This window comes from Tauraco erythrolophus, chromosome 12, assembly GCF_009769465.1.
Source record: "Tauraco erythrolophus isolate bTauEry1 chromosome 12, bTauEry1.pri, whole genome shotgun sequence".
In the NCBI taxonomy this organism is placed as follows: Eukaryota; Metazoa; Chordata; class Aves; order Musophagiformes; family Musophagidae; genus Tauraco; species Tauraco erythrolophus.
The window spans coordinates 19178000-19198691 of NC_141476.1; the positions used below are offsets into that span (position 1 = coordinate 19178000).

General features: G+C 54.7%; 1 protein-coding gene across 1 annotated transcript in view; it reads right to left on the minus strand.

Annotated features, from left to right (window-relative positions):
• Window positions 1–14230: 14230 nt before the first annotated feature.
• The window catches only part of RBM6 (RNA binding motif protein 6), a 58033-nt gene continuing 51571 nt past the window's right edge, over window positions 14231–20692 (minus strand). Inside the window, 6 exon segments of the mRNA XM_086619054.1 lie at window positions 14231–14521; window positions 16290–16401; window positions 17663–17760; window positions 18335–18409; window positions 18991–19260; window positions 19896–19985. Coding sequence (XP_086475180.1) covers window positions 14396–14521; window positions 16290–16401; window positions 17663–17760; window positions 18335–18409; window positions 18991–19260; window positions 19896–19985 — 771 coding nt within the window. The 3' untranslated portion in view covers window positions 14231–14395.

A 20692-nucleotide genomic window follows, 5' to 3' on the forward strand; every position in this document is an offset into this window, starting at 1 on the left:
CGCAGGAGGAGCATGTCTGCCCCTAGATCTGTGGAGAGGAGTTGTTCCCATGGCAGAGGGGTCCTGACTGAGTGGACAACCCTTCCAAATGGGAGACGTTTGCAGCTTAGCTCTGATGCCAGGGCAGACAAGCTGTTCAAGTCCACCGTGGAGGGAAAGCAGGGCAGAGGCACGGCGCAGTTGCACCTTGCAAGTCTCCTCTCACCTAAAATGCTGCCGGAGAACTGGCAGCTTCCAGTGCCACTGGCATGCTGAGTCCAGGCAAACATAAACCCAGGCAGACAGGGACTCCCAGCTCACTCCTTGCTGTTCCAGCACCCCATTGCCCCAGCTGGGTTCACAGCTTTTGTTCCTGCATCTGCAGCCCAGCACAGTGCCGGGGTCCTGCCGCCAAGCCCCGGCGCAGGCACAGCTGCGGGAGGGGGTGGAGGGTGACGGGATGGCAGCCAGCAGCAGTGCAGGGGCGAGTTCAGAGGAAGAAGGCTGGGGTCCCCCCAGACCAAGCGGAGGGTCGGGGAGGTGGGACAAGCGCAGAGCAAGCGTGTCTCACGCTGGGCAGCGGCCGCACGGCTCGTCTCAGCCCAGCCAGGATCGACTCGGCGCATTAAACGCCGAATTAACTTGGTGTATTAAACTCTGGCCGGACTCGGTATATTAAACTCCCAATCTGCCTCTTGATGCAATCGAGAAGTTTGAAATTCTTTCCCGTTTGGGAAGGGGCTTGCCACTCTCTGGTCTTGCAGTGGAGAAAAAAAAAAAGCACCCAAATAAGGTAGGGAAGAGGCTCGGTGCTGCCCTAAGCGCTGCCAGCCCGGCTCTCCAAGGCCTCTGGAGTCCCCAGAGGCATCGCCGCATTCCGCGGAGCCATTTATACCACGATGCCACATCCCTCCCCCCCGGCTGAAACCCACCCTTGTCACCTGTCCGCCACATGCCTGACATTCAATACAGCCCTGGGGAGCTCCGGGAGCTCTGCCCTGCTCATGAGCTCTTTTCTGGGCTTCAGGCTTTCCAGGCTGAGTCTGGCTGGATCACGACCATGCTAAAACCTGGCAGGGGCTGCACAGCCAGGAGCCAGCACGGACCCAGGAGCTGGCACATACCCAGGAGCTGGCACATACCCAGGAGCCGGCACAGACGCTGGTGGCTGATGGTGGCTGTTTTGCTGATGCTTCTTGCCCCAGGTTGACTGAAAAGCATCCACTGGGGAGAAGGGCTGGGTGGCAGCCAGGGTTCTCACACACAGCTTGCCAGCTCTAGGTCACCAGCTCGAAGCTGGGCAGGCTCAGCCATCACGTAGTGTCAGGGACCGCTGACCCTTTGGTGGCCTTCGGGAAGGAGGTGGTGGGCTTGGTCAGGGTCACAGAATCATAGAACCATGCAATTCTAGAACGGTTTGAGTTGGGAGGGACCTTAAAGATATCTAGTTTCAACCTGCCATGGGCAGGGACACCCTCCACTATGCCAGGTTGCTCAAAGCCTCATCCAACCTGGCCTTGAACACCTCCAGGGATAGGGCAGCCACAACTCTTCTGGGCAACCTGTTCCAGTGCCTCACCACCCTCATTGCAAAAAATTTCTTCCTTAGATGTAATCTAAATCTCCCCTCTTTCAAAGCCATTGCCCCTTGTCCTGTCACTACCTGCCCTTGTAAAAAGTCCCTCTCCAGCTTTCTTGTAGCCCCTTTAGGCATGGGAAGACTGCTAGAAGATCTCCACAGAGCCTTCTCTTCTCCAGGCTGAACAGCCCCAACTCTCTCAGCCTGTCTTTATAGGAAAGGTGCTCCATCCCTTGGATCATCTTTATGGCCTCCTCTGGACCCACTCCAACAGCTCCATGTCCTTCTCTTATTGGGGACCCCAGAGCTGGTCCTGGTGGGCACATACCAATGTCTTAGGGCATCTCTGTAAAACCCCAGCAGAGAGCCAAGGGCTGGAGGCAGCTCCATCCCCAGAGGTATCTTATGAGAGAACCAGCCCAGGGGAGCAGACAAACACCTCTGCTCCCTGGCCAGGCAAGCCCCAGTGCTCCCAGACTAGAACCTCTTCCTGCCTTAAGCTGCCAAGGCGTTTTTGCAGCAAACCTGTGCAATTTGTGCAGTGTATTGCTTCCCACCTCCAGACCTACGGGGCAGGGATGTTCAGCACCTCTCAGCAAGCTGTTAACTTCACCACATCTCCTCCAGCTAGAAATCCATTCCAGGCAAGCGCCGGCTGCGGAGCACCTGCTCCACTGTGCGCTGACCCATCTCATCCGCTTCACCATCGCCAGCTGCCCACACGGCTGCCGGTCGCGCTCCCAGGGCCTCTCACTGTCCCTCCCTGACACATGAAAGCTCAGCAGTGTTGTGTTTTCATCAGGAGGACCTCGTTCCTCGCCCTCCGGCCCCCTGTGCTAATTGGAACAGGCTGGGCAGGCGTGGGGGGCTTTGCTGGAGAAAGTATTTTAATGAGGCTGGACGGTGCCTGCGCCCTTATCTGCTGCTCCTCGGAGCCCCTTGGCTGCAGCCCCTCGGTCGTGGTGGCTGGGCGACTTCGTGGCTCTGCCTTGACGGAGGGAGTCTCCTGGAGCAAAGAGTGCTGGGATGCAGCACAGCTGCAGCCTCTGCACGGGGTGTTTCCTGGGATCAGTGACCGGCAGAGACACTGCGGATGGACGCTGGGCCATTCACCCCAGCTGGCTGCTCATTCGTTCTTCCCCGGGAGACACCGGGTCAGCTGGGGGCCGAGCTGAAGATGAAGGCACATCTGCCAGGGGTTGGTGCAGGCCGGGCGCTGGTTGGCCACCGTGGCTTTTGTGCGAGGAGAACCGGGGCGACCCTGCTCGCAGCAGCATGCTCCAAGGCAGGCAGCTCCCCTCATGGCAATCGTGGCCAAAACAGAGCCAACCCAACCCAGCGGATGGTCACAAGTGGAGATGCCTCCTCACAGCACGGCAACCACCACCACGTACCATGGCCACGGCACCGCTCCCAGGACACGTGCTCCCTGCCCAACCCCTAGTTGATATGAAGGCCCCTGAGTCCTCCACGTACTCATCCGCACAGTGTCCCACTGTGGAAGGCCACTATGGCCATCATCATTCCAGCAGGGAGCAGAGGCCTGTCGTCACCTGCCCATGGCCAAACGGGAAGCGTTGCAGGGCAGGCATTGACCCCAAGTGTCCCACTTTCCTCCAAGCAGCAGATCATCCTCCTACACCACAGAGCAGAGCTCTGCAAAAGTCTCGGCGCTGAGCCAGACCCTACCACCACCCGTGCACAAGGACGTCATAGCAGGCGGTGGCAGAGCTGTCACCACCCGCCCGGGCAAGAGCACGCATCGTGGGAAGACCAGCTCTTCTCCCGGTGGACAGCGGACAGATTGAAACTGAAAGCTTTTCCTTTATAAACCTGGACTCCACGGTGGGAGAAGCAGAGCGGTTCCTGTGCACAATAAACGGCAGCTCGCCAGCCCGCGAGACAAGGACAATAACCCCGCACAGCTCGCAGGCAGCATTGTTCTACAGAAACCATATGCTGGGCGGGCACCCAAGGCGACTCGGGGTGACGTTCGCAACGATTGTGCTCTGTGCCGTGCTGTGCCATCCCTCTGTGTTGGCCCGGAGCACGGGCACAGTGTGCCTGCAGGTACAGAGGAGCCGGGGTCGGATCGGGGGGCTGCTGAGTGTGGAGATAGCAGAGCCCAAATATCCTACAGCATTCACACTGGGGAATAATAAAGGCTTATCTCTGCTGGGAATACGGAGCGCTCCCTCCCGCATCCCACGAAATCACCGTCGGTCCTTGGCATCCAGCTACAAGTAGGTGCTGGATTTCTATGGCTGTGAATTGAGATAATCTCATCTTTTTGGGAGGTGGAACGACTCGGTGCCCTGCGCTGAGCCCAGCTCTGTGGCTGGTCATTTTGCCGCTCTGTGCTTCAGTTTTCCCAGGCAAAAAGAGTCCGAGAAGGTAGGGCCAGCTCCTGGGAGCAAGGCAGGAGCAAGAAGCAGATGGGGAGAAGACGGGTGGCTCACAGAGACCAGAGAGACCCAAAGCTGGAGACCCAGTCCGGAACAGGTAACGCTGTTTTCGCCCTCCTTCCCGCCACAGCCTTTGCAGGAGCCCGTTGTCACCCCGAGCAGGGTGCAGGGTCCCCCTGAGCACACCTCCTCGAAGAGGAGCTCCCCACGAAAGCCATTCCCAGCTGTCCCCAGGCTGGGGTGTCCCTCGGCTGAACTGATCCCTATGTCTTTGCTTTCAACACCAGGTTTGTAACCACACGAGCCAGCACCTGTAAAGACCTAATTACCCCATGCTCTCGAAGCCACCTCGTGCCGTGAGAGTGGCTGGAGCAGGGATACACCAAACTCAGAGGGAAGAGGCAGCTCGGAGAGTGTGGGAGCCAAGATTTACAATAAATCTTCACCCTCGCTGTAAACAGCCTCTGAGAGGGTGTCACAGGAGCAGAGCGGCAGTGGGGCAGCCAGGAGCCCTTGCTGTGGTAACATCTGCCAGCCCCGACTGCTCAAGGGCTCCGTTTGGCAAGGAGCATCGTCAGCTGCAAGCCCTGCCCAGGACCCCGGGCTTGGCTCCTGCTCCCTCTGCTTGAGCCGGGCACTCGGCGTCGTCCCTTACCCGGCCAGCCCAGAGGGCTCACACCGCGGCACCCCCTCACGAACACGCGCAGCGGTGTTTGGGAGGACGACTTACATCCTTGGGGGTTTCCTGTTTAAATCTCAACCTAAGGAACCAGAGCAAACGATCCCTGTCTTGCATCCTTGTGGAATTTGGCGAGATTAGATTAGGGATGAATTCTTGCCATATTTCTTATAGAGCTGATATCTCTGCCCTGGCTTTCAAATTGACTTCCCCATCCCCGGCTCATAAATCACGCGGGTGTTTGTGTCTCTGTCGTTTTCAATACCGTTAACTCAGCAGGAGAAATCTATACATTCCAGCAACCCATTGCGTCAAGCCAGTGACCCACTGGGGCTGCCAGACCCCCCTGCCTTCGAAGGCTGCACAAGGACCGGCCGGCGGAAAACTGGGACACGCTCCACTTGGCAAAGAGAAAGCTCCCCGCGGCTTGTATGCAGGTCGCGTGGCCGGCATGTGTGCGGGAGAGCTGCGGTCCTGCGCCCGGCTCTCCCACAGCACTTTCCCCTCTGCCCTCGGGCACGCAGCCACGTCGAAAACGCTGGTGTCCAGCTTAGCACAAATTTCGTGCCGGTGCTCAGCAGCCGGATTAACACAGTGATTCCTTACGGGCAATAAAGCGGCTAACTACAGCAGCAGTGGCAGCAGCCCGAGGCTTGGGGCTCACCCAAGCCCCCTGACACCCTGCCCGTGAAATACCTCCCAAGGCTTTTCAGTGGCGAGGGCATCCCTCGGCCAGGCCGCCGTGTAGGGCTGCCCCACGCGTTCGGGAGGCAGTCTGATTTCAAGGAGAGGAAGAAAGATCCCTCTTTGTCTTAATTTAAGTTCGCCGAGTGCTTTGTTATTTGTTTCTAGACCTAAACAAACATTTAGCCTCCTCCCTCCCACCCTGAGTATTGCAACCATCGCGCTGCAACATTCACCCATCACTTCCAAGATGCTCGAGGCGTGTGAGACTCCCGGCCATCCCTCCCCAGGCTCTGCAAAGCTTCCAAGCAGAAGGATCATTCGTTAAAGGCCTCCTTTGGAGAGCACTCAGCATTTCTTGGGCTCTGTTTCTTTTCTGCCTGCTGTATTGTATGTCCCGAGGTTTCTGAGAGCTGAGGCGTTGCAGAGAGGGGGGCTGAAGAAGCACGAGTTCCCCATCCCGACAGATTTCACAGGAGGCTGGTTTTTCTCCTTGGACCAAGGCGGTCACATTGCATCACTTGAATGATTGATTTTAATTTGGGGGGTGGGGGAAATCCAAAAAACCTGCCTTTGAGCAGCACGAAAGTCCCCAGCATGGACTAGGCGTTAGTGACAATCTGTCCAATTCGGGATTTCGGGCTGTTAAACCTTAGCAGCAAAGCAGAGCAACAAAGTTAAGGAGCCCCAGAAAAACCAGCTCTGGAGACAGAGAGTAATTACCGCAGGAATAAAACCTCCTGGAATCCAAGTTAAGGCATTAATAGACATGACCACAAAAGATTATTAGCACAAACTTTTCATCGTGTACTATGGCAAACCAAGCGACGGAATAAGCTCTACTCTCTCCATAGGAGCCGGGAGAAGACAAGTCGCTCCCGAGTCGTTCCGTACGCAGATACAAACCACAACTGTAAAAGCAGACAAGTTCACGGGGGTCGGGGCTGCTCCCACCGAGTGCCCCAGTCCCCCGAGAGACGGGGCCCGCCCGGCCCAGCCTGGGCTACCAAACTTCGGGAACAACTAAAAGCCGCCTCTGGCTACTCACCGGCCAAGTCGCTCCGCGGGCTCTCGGCGACCAGGAGGAGCCCACCCCGCTGCCAGCCCCGCAGCCCCCGCAAACCCGAAGTACCTGGAGGCTGCGTGCAGCGGGGAGGAGCCGGGGCGGGGGGGGACGGCAGCGGGGAGGGAGGGGAGTGCGAAGGGAGGGGAGGGGGACACAGCCCTTCATTCATAAAAGCAGCCCCGGCTGGCGGCCGCCCCCCGCCCCCGCCGCCGGGCCCGGCCCGCGGGCGGCCGTTGCCACCTAGTGGGCATCGGAGCGACGGGCGCGGGGCCGCGGGGCTTCCCCGGAGGGAGCGGGCAGGGCCCGGCTTTGCCCCCGGGTATCGCCTTCCTGCAGCTCCGGGCACAGCTCGGGAGGGTGGGATGGGAAAGGAGCCCGACGGATGCATCACTGCTTTTTTTTTTAAATTAATTTTTATTCTTATGAGTTAGGAAACTGGAATGTGGGGACGGTGGAAGGGGACGGGGGACACACAGGCACCGGGGCACACAGGCACCATCCTGCAGCTGCCTGGCAGCGGGAATTTAGACAGGGAAAGGTCTGGTCCGCAAGCGACTCAACAGCAAAATGGTATGGAGAGGGAAGTGTGGGAGGATCAGGACTCCGATGGCTGGGCACAAGCACAGGGCGGCGGGAGCGGCCCCGTACATCCCATACATCCCAGGAGCCGATGTACGCACTAGACATTTACAAGGGGATTTTTTTTTTTTTTTTGGCTCTGCGCTGCTGCTGGAGCCTGACCGCCCAGCAGTGGCCGGGGAGCACGAGGTGTGTTCCTGGAGCACATCTGATTTGGTTTCATCTGAAAGGAATCCAGCTGACGCTCTCCCAAGCTGGAGCTCTCCAGAATGGCTCCAGGACGTGATCCAATGGGTTGTAAAGCAGGGAAAGTCGAGAGATCGGTTTCAGAAGTGCACCCCTGGGCCAAATTAATGTGCTGGAGTAGACACGCCCCAAGAACAGGGGTTTGGTTCTCCACACTTTGGAGAACAGGGATTTTGTTGTCTAACCACCCTACATCCGGAGAGCCGCTTGGCCCCTCTCCTAAGCCCCAGGGACAGAAAGGATCCAAGAGACCTATCAAAGATCCCACTGGGGCCAGGAAGGGTGTTGGAGCCCTGGGGGCACTAATTAGCCTCAGGTGAGCCCCCACTCACTCACCCGCCGTTGGGCTGGGGGCTCCATTCAAGCCCCAGCCTGGGCTGTGAGCACTTTCCCAAGTTGTGGTGCAGGTCCAGACGCTCTCCTGGGTGGGCTCCAGGCTGATGTAGGCAACCCAGTCTCTCGGACTGGTGTTACAGGCAGCTTTGCCACCAGCTGGTTGATGGGACCTGTCACTGCCATCGCACTGGTCCTGCTCAGTGGGACTGCATCCTGGTGGGCAAGGGCACTGTTGGCGCTGGGGAGAGCCTGTTCTTGCTGCCCCTCCTTAATGGGAATCCAAACCAGCCCAACACAGGCCCTCCAGCTCCTCAGACTGATCCTCTCCTTCCCTCCAGATCAAGCCCAGCGTGACGTGATGTGAAGTGATGAACAGGCCGAGCAGCCCACGGACAGAGCAGAACCGTGCGCCGGAGGTGCCCAGAAGCGCTTGCAGCAGCGCCATGTACAGCTGGGACAGGCTTTGTACTGCTGATCCACTTCTGCGTCCCGGGGATGGGGCCAGCCCTGTGTGACCAGCGCAAGAAGGGGATGCTGGATACATGCCGACACAATCGCAGCAAGCGGCAGATCTTCCCTCCGCAACGTGAAATGCTGTAGAATCATAGAATGGTTTGGGCTGGAAAGGACCTCTAAAGGTCATCTAGTCCAACCCCCCCGCAATGAGCAAGGACATCTTCAACTAGATCAGGTGGCTCAGAGCCCCATCCAACCTGACCTTGAATGTTTCCAGGGACAGGGCATCTACCACTGCTCTGGGCAACCTGTTCGAGTATTTCACCACCCTCATCATAAAATATTCCTTCCTTCTATCTAGTCTGAATTTACCCTCTTTTGGTGTAAATCCATTACCCCTCATCCTATCAACTGCTTCTGCCTTTTTCCTCTGCTGGGGGTAACCAGCACAATGTATTCTTCTTTCAGCAGCACATCCACCTCCCTAAGGAGGGAGGGAAATGGGTGCCGAGGGAAGATACAGCACAAGTCAGTGGACACTGTCATGCCCAGGGTGGTCTGAAGCATATGCTGAGGGATGCACTGCAGCAGCAGGACCCCGTGCACACATGGCAGAGGTTGAGCTTTGGGAGGTTGGTGTGGAAGGTGCGTGTCCCCTTGGCTGCCCAGTGGTGCAGCGAAGCTTTTTTTCGTGGTGTTAGCTCCCTGGGCCATCGCTGTTTGACCCATGGGGAGGGGTGCTGCTGTGGGTCAGCCTTGTCCCATTTAACCCCTTCCCTGCACACACCCCAGCGGCAACTCGGCCAAACCCTTCAAAATGTGCTGGCAAAAACAGCCACTTAAAATTTGGACAAAGGCTCGTGTCAGTGCTTATCTCGGCTACTCCAGTCATTATGTGAGTTACTATAGTGTCATTCATCTTCCTTTGAATCTTTGTGCTACCGGCTGGAAGTCCATGAAAGTGCAGTTTCGCAAAGATTATACTTGTTGACATTAGAAAGCATTAACGTCCCTAGGGCCAGGAACAAAGAATAGAGTGGTCTGTCTTGTTTGTATATGGATAAATACAGAAATCTATAATCTACATTAAAACGGGGCAAGGATTTGAGCAACAACCTCCTCTGAACATTAAACTCCTGTCCCTCTTGCCTTAATACATTAAATAAGTACAACTGTTCCTGATACTTATCATCATGGGGATCCTCCCAGATGTAACTAGAGGCACGTACAAGTTTTTGTTCCTCTTTTCTTTCATTTCAGATAAAGAGAAGGCCTATGGATTTGCTTGAAAGATACATGAAAAATGGCTTATTGCAATGTGTCCACTCCCAAAGATTTCACCAGTAGAAGCGTAGCCCACCCATGTTCTCCTTGCTGATGTCCTGCGCTTTGAGGGTGTCCCGGCGGAGCTTTGCCCGCTGAGGACTTGCCTGAGCGCCAAGTCCAGCTGTCCCTGTACGAGTCTGCAATACCCACCATGTCCAGCAGCAGCTGCACTTGTTATATCAGGCAAGAAATCACCAGAGCTGGGATTTTTTAGTTCTCTTGAGGCTGAGCGGTAGGAAACCCAATTTGTGGAGCATCAGGTTTTGCCTCTGTTGGAAAAAAGCAGGGGGTTTAACACCACCGCTGATGGAGGGGGTGTGCCTGGGCTGTAGAGATGTGATATTTTTCTATGCCAAACTGCCTAAAGCGTTTCAGAGAGAGTCCCCAGACGCACCTGCTGGGTCAGGGAGATGTGGCCAGCTCTGCTCCCAGCCTTTGCACTACCCCAGTAACACGCGTTTTGCTCTCCCAGGTCCGTATGCACGAGGACAGGAACCTCATCCCATGCCCACCCCTTGGCCGACTTTTTGGGCCACCTCTGCAGGCTTCAGCCAGAGCTGCGAAGAGTAAATGTGCCTGCCCTGCAGAAGGAGCAGTCACCAGCTCCTGCCATCATGGACCCCTTGGCACCACGCTGCAGAGGGCAGCCGCCCCACGGCGTATATTCGCGGCAAAGCCCTCGTCGCTGCCGACTTGCCCCACGGCCCGTGCCCCCCTCTCTGTGGGGGTTCCCTGGGGGAGCGGAGCAGGAACCACACGTTGGCAAAAGGCTGCGTCGCTGCCACCCATTGGAATAGGCTCCGGTGAAAGCCACAACCGAGCTAAAGCAGCACTTGCTTTATTAAACCCACAGCAGAAAAGTCCTGCTCCCACCTTGCAGAAGGACAACCTGCCCGTCTTCTGGCTGGGCTGGAGCTGAGGGGCACCCCCAGCCCCACCCTCCTTCCAGCTGCACCTCTTCCCTCCTCAAAGTGGGTTCCTGCTGCGGAGGAGAGCATGTTCACTGGTTTCTCTTTCCCCTTTACAAATGCTTGACTCATCCCACCTTGCCGTGTTCTTTCTAAAAAGCACAACTCCAGCTCTTTACATCAATATGTTCCACCTCTGAGGTCCTAAATCACTGCCGTATCAATATTAATAGGAATAAATATTGGAAATCAAAGACTATCTACTTGCTTTACATCAGAGCATGAGCTGCTTCCCCCCCTCTCTTTCCCAAAGACTCTCAGATGTCTGAAGCAGCCTCCTGCATACCAACCTTCGTGGCTGATGGAGCTCAGAGATGGACCCTCCTTTGGGCAGGGGTCAAAGTAGAAGCCGTGTCCTTCCTTAACCACACAGTCCAGCCTTTTAAACCCTTGTTCTACCTTTTCTTCCCCTGCTTCCTTGCACACACACACACAAAAAATTCCATTCATACCCACCTTAGTACCGGTTACAGATCACCACAGTCTTCCTCCTCCAGCAAATAACGTCTCCGTGCTGGTCAATTGCTCCAACACAGGACTTACCTTGTGATCTGTTCCAGTGCTCTTATCTGGACTTTCCAAAAAATAAAAATAAATTCTGTGATCCTCAGTCACAGCCATCGCCACAGGATGGCACGCCAGGCCACAGCCGGAACGCGGCAGCAGCACTGAGCACAGTTGTGAATAATCTTGGAAAGAGAAACAAAATCATTGCAAGATGTAAAGGCAGCTGCAATACAGCTGCGGCTTTAGGTGACCATCCTTTAAAATATATTCAAGACATCAGAACCACTATAGCAATGATAAACAGCCTTACATCACCACCTAGGCTGCTGTTTTTCTAACAGAATACGTTGGGTTTTGGCTCGGTGCTTCTTTTTAATGCTTTTAGCTTCTCACTCTCTCTCTCTGTTGCAGTTTGTTAATAACCTCGTTCCAGTTCTCTCGTCCCAACCCCGGTGGAAGGCTCCGCCACGTTCCCTGATCCTGGGTATCCCGCGGCTGATGAACAACATGGGTGGACATCATGCCTATGTACATACCTTATACATCTTAAGGGAATACACAGGGGCACTTGCTGGGGCACCCTGCGGAGGAGGAATTCAGAGAAATTAAGCCAATGCCAAATGCAGGGATTACCTTCATTTTCCATGGGCTGGTACTGGGATACTCGCTTTAGTACTCTCTTTCCAAGCCACACAGCACATCCCCTCGAAATCCCACACTTCCGTGAGCAGCACAGTGTTGTTCCAACATCTTAAGACACAAGTGACGTTCCCGATTCCCCACAATCATTTACCGTGATCCTCAAAAGAACGGAAGCCAACAAATCAACTATTTCTATGATTAACCTAACTAATAGGAGGTAGATCTACCTCCATGGAGAGGAAAAGGATTTCTCTTGATTGGAGACGGATGCACCCTGCAATTAGATTTTTTTTATTTATTTATTTTTTTCCCTGTTTTCACTGCAGTCTGTTCCTGCTCCTCTCTTGCTCTCGACTCGAGCCCTGGCAGTCGGCCTCCGAGGAAAGCGTTGTGTTGCCTCTTTCCACATAAGCACATCGCGCTGACTGCGAGCGAGCACAGAGCTGAGCCAAGGAACGTCCATTATTAGCGAGGTCCATCTGTCCCGAGGAAGCTGCTCTTACATTTGTCTGGTTTATTATCTTATAATTAATTACGTATCATCAGTCGTTAACAGGTTTTCACTAAGATGGATGCACCCACTTGGCAAACTAATAAAATCAGCTAAAGGCTCCCTCCTATTTCTTTGGGAGTGATGCCCTGTGGGTGCTCATTTTCGGCACATGCGGGTGCCCAGTACACCTGGGTGCAGGACAGCCCGTGCAGCAGCCCCCCAAAATCCCCACTTTATCCGGTGCCACCAAAAAATAACATCCTGTCACAGTCACCCTTCCTTCCCCTTTGCACGTGAACGATTTCCAGACTCGAGAGCACCAGCTCGCTCCTTCAGACCTCGCGCCACCATGACTGCTCCCTTTTAGGGAGCTCATCCCCATGAGCCCATCGCCTTCCTCATCCCTTCCTCCACGTGCCGGGGACTTCCACAAGGACCCAAGCCCCAGCTCGCCGCCCAGGCTGCAGACCTCCAGAACAGTCACGGCCTCCTCCTGCACATTTTGGCAAATTCTTTGCCCTCATTCGGAGATGACTAGGAGTGCGAAGGGTTGCCATGCTTTGAGATTTTGCATCACTCACTCAGGGTCTAGTTCATGATAATTCCTCACGATTCCCACTCTAACAGAGCTATCAGGGTCCTGTGGTTCAGGGTTATCACCCACATGCCCATTAAAGCACCATTATCACCGTTACTCAGACCCTCCCAATCTACAGGCGCAGACGAGCTGCTCCTGGCTGCTGGCTGTGCCGCGTGCTCCCTGCGTGTCTCTGTTTCAACGCACAAGCACTGAAGTGACCCTTCCTCCGTCTGAACTTCCGCACAGCTCTCTAAAGCAAGTTTCTTGAGCAGCTCCTCTCCCCTGGTTTGCCCAGGAGCCCCCAGACCTGGTGTGGAGGGGCTTTCTGGCAGGAGGGGGCTGTTACACGTCCTTTCTAAATGATACAACTTGCCCTGGGTGCACACATTCCCTCCCCTCACACCCACGTATTCACCAGCACTGCAGTGGTCATCTCCACCTCCACCATAGCTGGGTGCAGCACTAAGGACCAGGGTGCCAGCAAGCAAGTCCTCGAGACCTCTCTGGGGTTGCCTGTCTCAGACACAAGCAGCTTGGACAGGTCTTTTGCTGCCTTTAGAAGCTGTCAGCTGTTGCAGGTGGCCCTTCACCTCCAAACCTTGCTCTCTTCACCCTCCACGTCTCCCGTTTTCCCTCCTTTGGGATATTTGACAGCAATGTCAGGGCCTGCTCTCCACCAGGTAAGCAGGGTGGGGGCCAGGCACCACCCTCCTGCCCATCAGGCACAGGAGCTGCTCCCGCCGGCCACCGCCATCAGCATCGTCCTTATCCATACAGGCCACACTCAGCCTCGTCACCCGCTGTTCCTGCCGTCCCTGTCGTTCACACACACACACTTTCACTGTGCTTCGGCCAAACTGCTCCCGTTCCATGAGCCAGGAGCTGCCTCTGCACCTCCCTGCGCAGCACGAGCAGCACTTGCCCAAAATGGCTTTTCCTCTGACACAGGCAGTCCCTTGCAGGCCACTGCACAGCCCCTGCCACCCTGGGCCAGCACGGCCACATCCCTACGAGGGTCCCCAACACCACTGCCACCAGATCCAGCCCTCCCCATGATCTGTGGGGAGGAAGGGGAAGGCTCTGCCCTGGTTTGGAAGCCCAGATGACACTCAGCATTAGTGAGACCACCTTTAGAATCATAGAATGGTTTGAGCTGGAAGGGACCTTAAACATCATCTAATTCCAACCCCCTGCCATGGGCAGAGACACCTTCCACTAGGGTCAGGTTACTCAAAGCCTCATCCAACATGGCCTTGAACACTTCCAGGGATGGGGCAGCCACAACTTCTCTGGGCAACATGTTCCAGTGCCTCACCACTCTCAGAGTGAAGAATTTCTTCCTTAGATCTAATCTTGTATCTAATTTAGCCATGAAGCTGTCACTACCAATTGAACCCAGTTGTCCTTGCTAACAGCCAGGATGAATCCCACACAGGTTGCTGCTGCGCCTGAATTCCTCCCCGGCCTCAGGCTATCCTCTTGAGCTCCTGAGGCTCACATCCTGACCCACAGGTACACAGCACCAGGAGCACCTGTCCCTGAGCTGGCAGGGAACACACCACAGGACAGCAACCCAACCTGTCCCAGCCCCACTGACGTGGCCATGAGCCCCAGAGACCTCATCATCAGAGAGCAAAACATGATGGGAACCCTCCAAAGCATCACATGCTTTTAAAACATGCCATTTTAGGCAAGAGACAAGCACTGACAAATTTTTAGTTTTATTAAAAAAAATTCTAGCAGCAAAACCTGTAACAATTCAAAAAAAAAAAAAAAAAAAAAAGACCAAACCCCCAAGAGAACATGACACAGAGAGAAAGAGACAGAGATGGGAGATGGGAGAGAAGGCTTAGGATTTTTTTTCCACCATTCACTCGAGTTCCTTATAACGGGCAAACATGACTCTCCTGACGGCGTCGCGGTAGGTCTCGTTGGACTGCCTCTTGCTGGGCTTCCCCTGGGCCCCCAGGCCAGGGCCCTTCTTCCGATTTTCTGCCTGAAAACAGACGCAGCTTGTGTTAGTGATTCCTCCTCTTCGCTGGCTGCCTGCAAAGGAAAAGCTTCCCCCCGGGCTGCTTCAGGACAGCTGACTGCTCCCGTGTGGATCCGGGAGAGGAGGAACAGCAAGAGCACTGCACTCCTCCGAAAGTTCAGGAGAAACCATCGGCTCTTTGCGGGCAACAAAAGCACAGCCAGCAAACGCCCAGCGAGAATCAAACCACGGGGATGGGCTGCGGAGACCCAGCCCCAGCACATGGCGGAGCGGGAGTGGGCAGCCAAAACGGGCAGCACTGGCAGACGGGAGGCAGCCGTGTGCGAGCGGGGATGGAAACAGAGCAAAGGAAAGTGCCGGCAAGAGAGCCGGGCTCCCGGGGAGCTGTTTGCAGTTAGCCTGCGTTTGCACAAGCTCAGCTGTTCTCTCCCCTAATAGACTTCCCATGGGCTCCGGTAGCTCACTTTGAATTCCAACCAGTTTTTAACGACTAGCTTTTGCAGCCAGCCTCTGAATTATTCAGTAATACCTGCCCAGAGTTAGCCCAGGCGAGCAGGCCCAAGGCTGAAAGTTTCTCTTTGCTTTTAAGTCCGACTTTTCTGAATACCAGCGATGCGATCAATTAGGCCAAGAGATCAAAGTCCTGCGGGGCTGAAGCGGGCACACGGCTTTAAAGCCCAGCATGACTTGGAAGCAGGAAGAAAGCACATCTCTGCGGCTCTTCTGGGAGGCCTTTATAGGAATGGTACGAGGGCCGTGCTTTGCAATCGGCTCCCCGATCCGGTCCAGGGAGCCCGGATCCGAGGTCAGACCTCCCAGAGCGCGTCGCTGGAGCTGGCTCTTCGACAGCGCCTGTTTTACGGCCACAGGAAACTCTCCATGAGGACCGAGCAACAGCTGGGGCCGGTGCCTGCTGTCTGCACCACAGAGGGAATCTGGCCTCGTGTGTGTGGGCTCAAGCAAATGCACGTCACGAAGCCTCAAATATTTGCCTTTACTGACATACTCCACTGCAAGCCCAATGTCGCCGCATGAGCCGCACCGCAAGCTGCGAGCCTCTCGGCGAAGCACCACCACCATGACAGCGACGCAGCCAGGTGACAAAGCCACGGTGACAAGCAACGAGCACGTTGCTGCTCACATGCCCCTGGGCAAAGGGGAGCAGTTCCTGCTTCAGGCCGCCTGCCAGATAAACCCTCTCCAACATATTAAGGTCCGCTGGGAGACCAGCCTGTCCCAGAAGACAGGATCTACCCAACTCTGCCTATCCCTGAAGCTCATGGGGACTCTGCGCCTCCTGTACCCTGGTATTCTTTCCGCAGTCCAGAGTCCAGAACAGCAGCGAGAGCCTCACAAGCAGAGCAGACAAACAGCATCACGTGCCCTGTGGCTTTGGCTACGCTCACACCTCCCCACAGGAGGTTCACGTTTTCCCCCAGCTCAGGTGGCTACAGATCACTGAGCTGGTGACCTGCTCAAACCCCAGTCTGGCTTTGGGCAGGTATTAATCAGATGCTCACACCCTCCCTGCTCACTGTTGCTCTATTTTCAATCCGTTCAGATCCATATAAATTCTAACCTTTTTCTACTGCCAAGATACTTGCAGCCCCTCCCAGCCTGCAAAGCTAATCAGTGCATGCATATTATCCCACCAAGCGAGTGCAGTCTTGCAGCCTGACTCTTGTTCCAGCTGGGAACTCCCTCCAGCTGTCTTGGGAGATGTTACAGGCTGCAGGACAGTGATGTGTTTGGAAAGGAAGGGAAGACTCACCTCCATGGGTGATGTTGTGCCCTGCTGGTTGTGGACAAAGCCTTTCTTCCACCCCGTGGACTGCACCATTCGGTTCCCTTTGTTGTTACTGTCAATCCTGGGGTCGTAGTCACTGCAAAAGAGGCAGAATCAACCGTCCAGTTTTGCAACGCTTTGAACACGTGCCAGGGATTTTTAGCTCTAATAGCACCTTCATGGACACGCCAAACCTCTTCTGAGGGATACTCAAGTTGCTTGCAAAAAGCACACCACCCAAGGAAACCGACTCGGTGGATTCTGTATGCAGGGCTCAGAGACCTTTGACCACATAACTTCTTGTCCCACCTCAGGGGAAAATAGACAGGGCACAGGAAATGAGCTCAGGCTCCAAAATATTTATGGTACAAGCAAGCCAGGAGCGTTCTGTGTTTGCATTTCTTAATCCAAATTTTAGCAATAGCAAGAAAGTGAAGTCTAATCCCTGCTGCTCTGTTAGATCTTTCTTTTCTCCCAGTGCTGTGGTCATCGAGCTCAACAGATGCAGCGTTGATTCGGACACCTTTTCTCCCATCTGGTCATTACTCATCCAAGACCATTAACCAAAATCCATAGTTTTGAAAACTGCTCAGCACAAAAATAGTTTCCTTCAGGCAAGTTCTGCTTTTTGGCTGCTGATGACACTGCACACAAACTGCTTTAGTTTACCCACGGCTATTCCAGGAAAACAGAGGGAAGAGAAGATGTGGATTTTTAAATTGCAAGACATGGAGGAAAGGTCTCCTTCTGAGGTGCTGTACCAGAAGGGAACAGGCACACAACCAGCTTTGTCTTCAACACATGCCTAGCAGCTCCCCAACCCACTGGAACACACGAGCTTGCAGCAGGCAGGCCTTTCAAGAGCTTCGCACAGCACACACTTCTTCCTCCACCTACTCTGAATGAGATGGAAACAGCTCCTAGCATTCCTCTGAGTCAGTTGAACAGATGAAACACAGCTTTGCTCTTTCTTCCAATGGCTAGACGCCAGGACAGGAGGACAGCAAGTGCCTTAAGGATGAGGTGGATGGGAACAGGCTGCGTTCTGCTCTCTGCACCTGGCCAGGCACACTCGAACTCCCCATCTCACCCATCCAGCTTTGTCTCTGCTTTCCCCTAAACCCTCGTTTCCACCCCTGCACTACGCACCCCTGGCCCCCTCCTGCCCTCTCTGACCAGAGCTGCAGCACAACAGGCTTGCGCTTTGGGGAACTCTACTCACAAGAGTCACAGCCTGTGCGGCTGCTACTCTTGCAGATCTACCTCACTGGCCAATTCCTGGCCTCGGCGTGCCAGCAGTACACATGCCATCCTGGCATCAGCAGCCCCAAAGAGACCGAAGCAGGAGCAGCCATTACCTCTCTGAGTCCCAGTCGTATCTGAGTCGTTTCCTCTCTGGTGAATCCATCTGCTGGAATTTTTCTCTCCGGTCATTTCCTTTGTCTTTGTACCTCCCCTTCATAACAGAAAGAACAAAGTAAGTACAGGAGCTATGAAGGACTCAACACTCCACAGGAGACTGCTCTGCATCCAGGTCTCATCTCACCCTTAGCTGGCTAGAAATCTGTCCTGGAGACCCACAAAAACTGGATGTATCTAGGATCCATGATCTGCTTATTCTGTCCTGATGGCATCTCTTGGGCTGACCCAGACCTGTGGTTGCAGCCATCCAGCTATGGCACCAGGAGCAGCTCTGCAGCTCTCATTCCTGGCCAGGCAGCAGCAGCCCATACACTGCTTCCATTTTAGATGGAAATCTGGACCCCACTTAGCTCAGAGCCCAACGCTGGCTTACAGGACACCAGAACCACACTCTGAAGCTTCTGGAAGGAGGGAGACACGTTCTTAGAAGTCATAGCACTATCTACAGGTCCGAATGCAGAGTGTGCCCGCAGTTCAATCCAAGACTCTTTGGGAGGCATTTGATGCCCAGGCTGCAGATCAGGTGTGTAAGTGGAGAGTCTGCCTGGGACCAACATCCCTCTAGTGCAGGACCACAAACAGAAGCGTGCCCACCGCCGCACACCCACCTCACGCTCTCTCTTCTCCAAATACGCCAGTTCCTGCTCAGATCGTTTGATCTTCATATGTATCTCCAGGTTTTGCTGGAAGGGGGAAAGCAGAAGCCAGTGTCAGCAGAGGATACAAGCTGTTGGCGTCATTTGCTCCACCCGTAAGAAGTGCAGGTCAAGCAGCATGCTCTTGCACCTGCACTATACCAGACGGAGACGCTTCTCTTGCAGCCCAGACTACCTGTTCCCTGCCCAGAGGCCAGGAGCCCATCCTCTCCACAGTAAGGAAGGCAACCAGTCCTATTTTAACCTGCGTGCAGTTCGGCCCTCCTAGAAGCAACAGCTCAAAGAAAGCGCAGAACATGGGGAGGCATGTGCCAAGTTCTTATTGTTATCACACTCCTGTGTGCCAGCACCCCTCTCCCCAAGCCTCAGCTATCTCACTACGGCTTAAAAAGTCACACCCTGACATTACAGCACTCCCGTGGCAGGAACAAGCAGCTCGCACAATGCTTTGAACAGCGCTTTGATGGGAACTTTGCCTGCTACTGTGTCAAATTCAGCACAGCTCTTCCCACCCAGCCGTCGCATTCTCCCCTGCAGATCACAAAGCTGTTGAGCCAAAGACAGCTTGCAGCACACGCGCAGCCCCTCAGCCACCAGCTCCCCCATACCTTGTGCAGGTTGGAAAGCTGCTGGTGCTTGATGAGCACTTCCTTGTTGGGAAACTGCCTCCTGCACAGCAAGCACGCCAGCTTGTTCCAGTCGGTCAGCTTGTCGTCGTTGGCCTTGGCCTTCCTCGGCTGCTCCTCGCGTTGTGCTGGTGGGTGGGGAGGCGGCAGCCACTGTGCCTGTGCCTGCTCCTCCTCTTCCTCCTCCTCTTCGTTGTCACTGTCTCCTCCATACTCTCCCAGAAGTCCTATCAGAGGGTTCACCACCTTGGGCTGAGGGAAGAGGCAGAAAAGCGTGACAATTTGTAGCTTCAAGCCTGCCTTGCCATGCAGGGCTCTGCTTCCCAACCAATCTCCCCCATGACTTCTGTCTCCGTTCCAGCCCAAGAGCCAGTGAGCAGCATCCCAGCACCACGGGCAGGGAATGGAAAGAAGCTGGCTGGCCAGCATTTAAACACCACAGGGTAGAAGCCCTTCTGTTCTCTAGACAGGTTGTGCTTTGGTGCCAGGCTTTCCCAATCTGCCACACACCTAAGCACAAGAAGCTGACCGAAGCAGTGGCTATTTGGCAGGGAGTTGCTGTCAGTCATTTCCTCTAGCAACGGAGATCAGTGAGGTTTGGCTTTCCTCAGCCTGCAGGCAGCTGGAAGACTTTTCTGCCTGAGGACTGCTTGAGTGAGGAGACCCTGCTTAAACGCAGGTATTAAATTTCCCCATGCTAGAAGCCCACAAACAAGCTCAGAGTTGTAAAATAAACTGCCTTCGCCATTCCATCTCCAATGCTCCCTTCTCTGGCATGAGAAGCTGGCACCTCTGTCACTCAAGGTCACAGCCAGGCTTTGGTGAGCCTCTCTAGTCCTCTGCCCAGGCTCAAACAAGGCAGAAATCGATGCTATGGAGCCACTTACCGGGGCTGCACTCTCATCCTTTTTCACAGAGGGAGGTAATGGTTTTTTAAAGACATCTTCTGTAGAGAACTTCTCCTCTCCAGTCTCGTTCTGAAACAATCAAGATGAGGTGTTAAGATCGCCATAGCACACACTCAGTGCATGTAACAGCTAAGCACCAGCACGAACAGGCGTCCAAGGAAACCAGGCAGTTGGCAGAAATGAGGTAGTGTTTTAGGTGGGATACATTCCAATTCCAGGGAATACATAGCTCCCCTGGAGCTATGCCTTTGGTTTCAGTGACAGCTGCAGCAGCTCACCATGCTGTCCCAGCCTGCTCCACTCTCACTCTGCTGGACTGTGACGTTGACAGCGGCCCCAGCCATGTCTCAGACCAGTAAGGGAGCTGGGACAGGGACAGGCCACATTTGGACACCTCTGAGTGTGCAAAAAGGACGTGGAAACCAGGAGCTAAGCCACCCCCACAGCCAGACAGCATGGGAGCAGAGAAACCCACCACTCCAGGAAGGGTTACAGTCCTGCTTGCCTGTGAGATATGAGACAAAGGACAAGTACCATAGGTGGGGAGGGGAAAGGACGATGACGCCATTTTTCTCTGCTGTGTCTGTGGCACAATAGATGGCCAGGCTCGACCAGCTTGGAGGTGTTTTCAGAATCTTCCTTATACTGGACAGAGAACACCAGAGACTGCAGTCACCCAGCACTGCAACAGGATGAGCCTGCTCACTTGTATTCTGAGCCACACAAAGATTAGGCTGGGGTGAAGCTTCGCATCTACACACTTTACAAAGACCTGG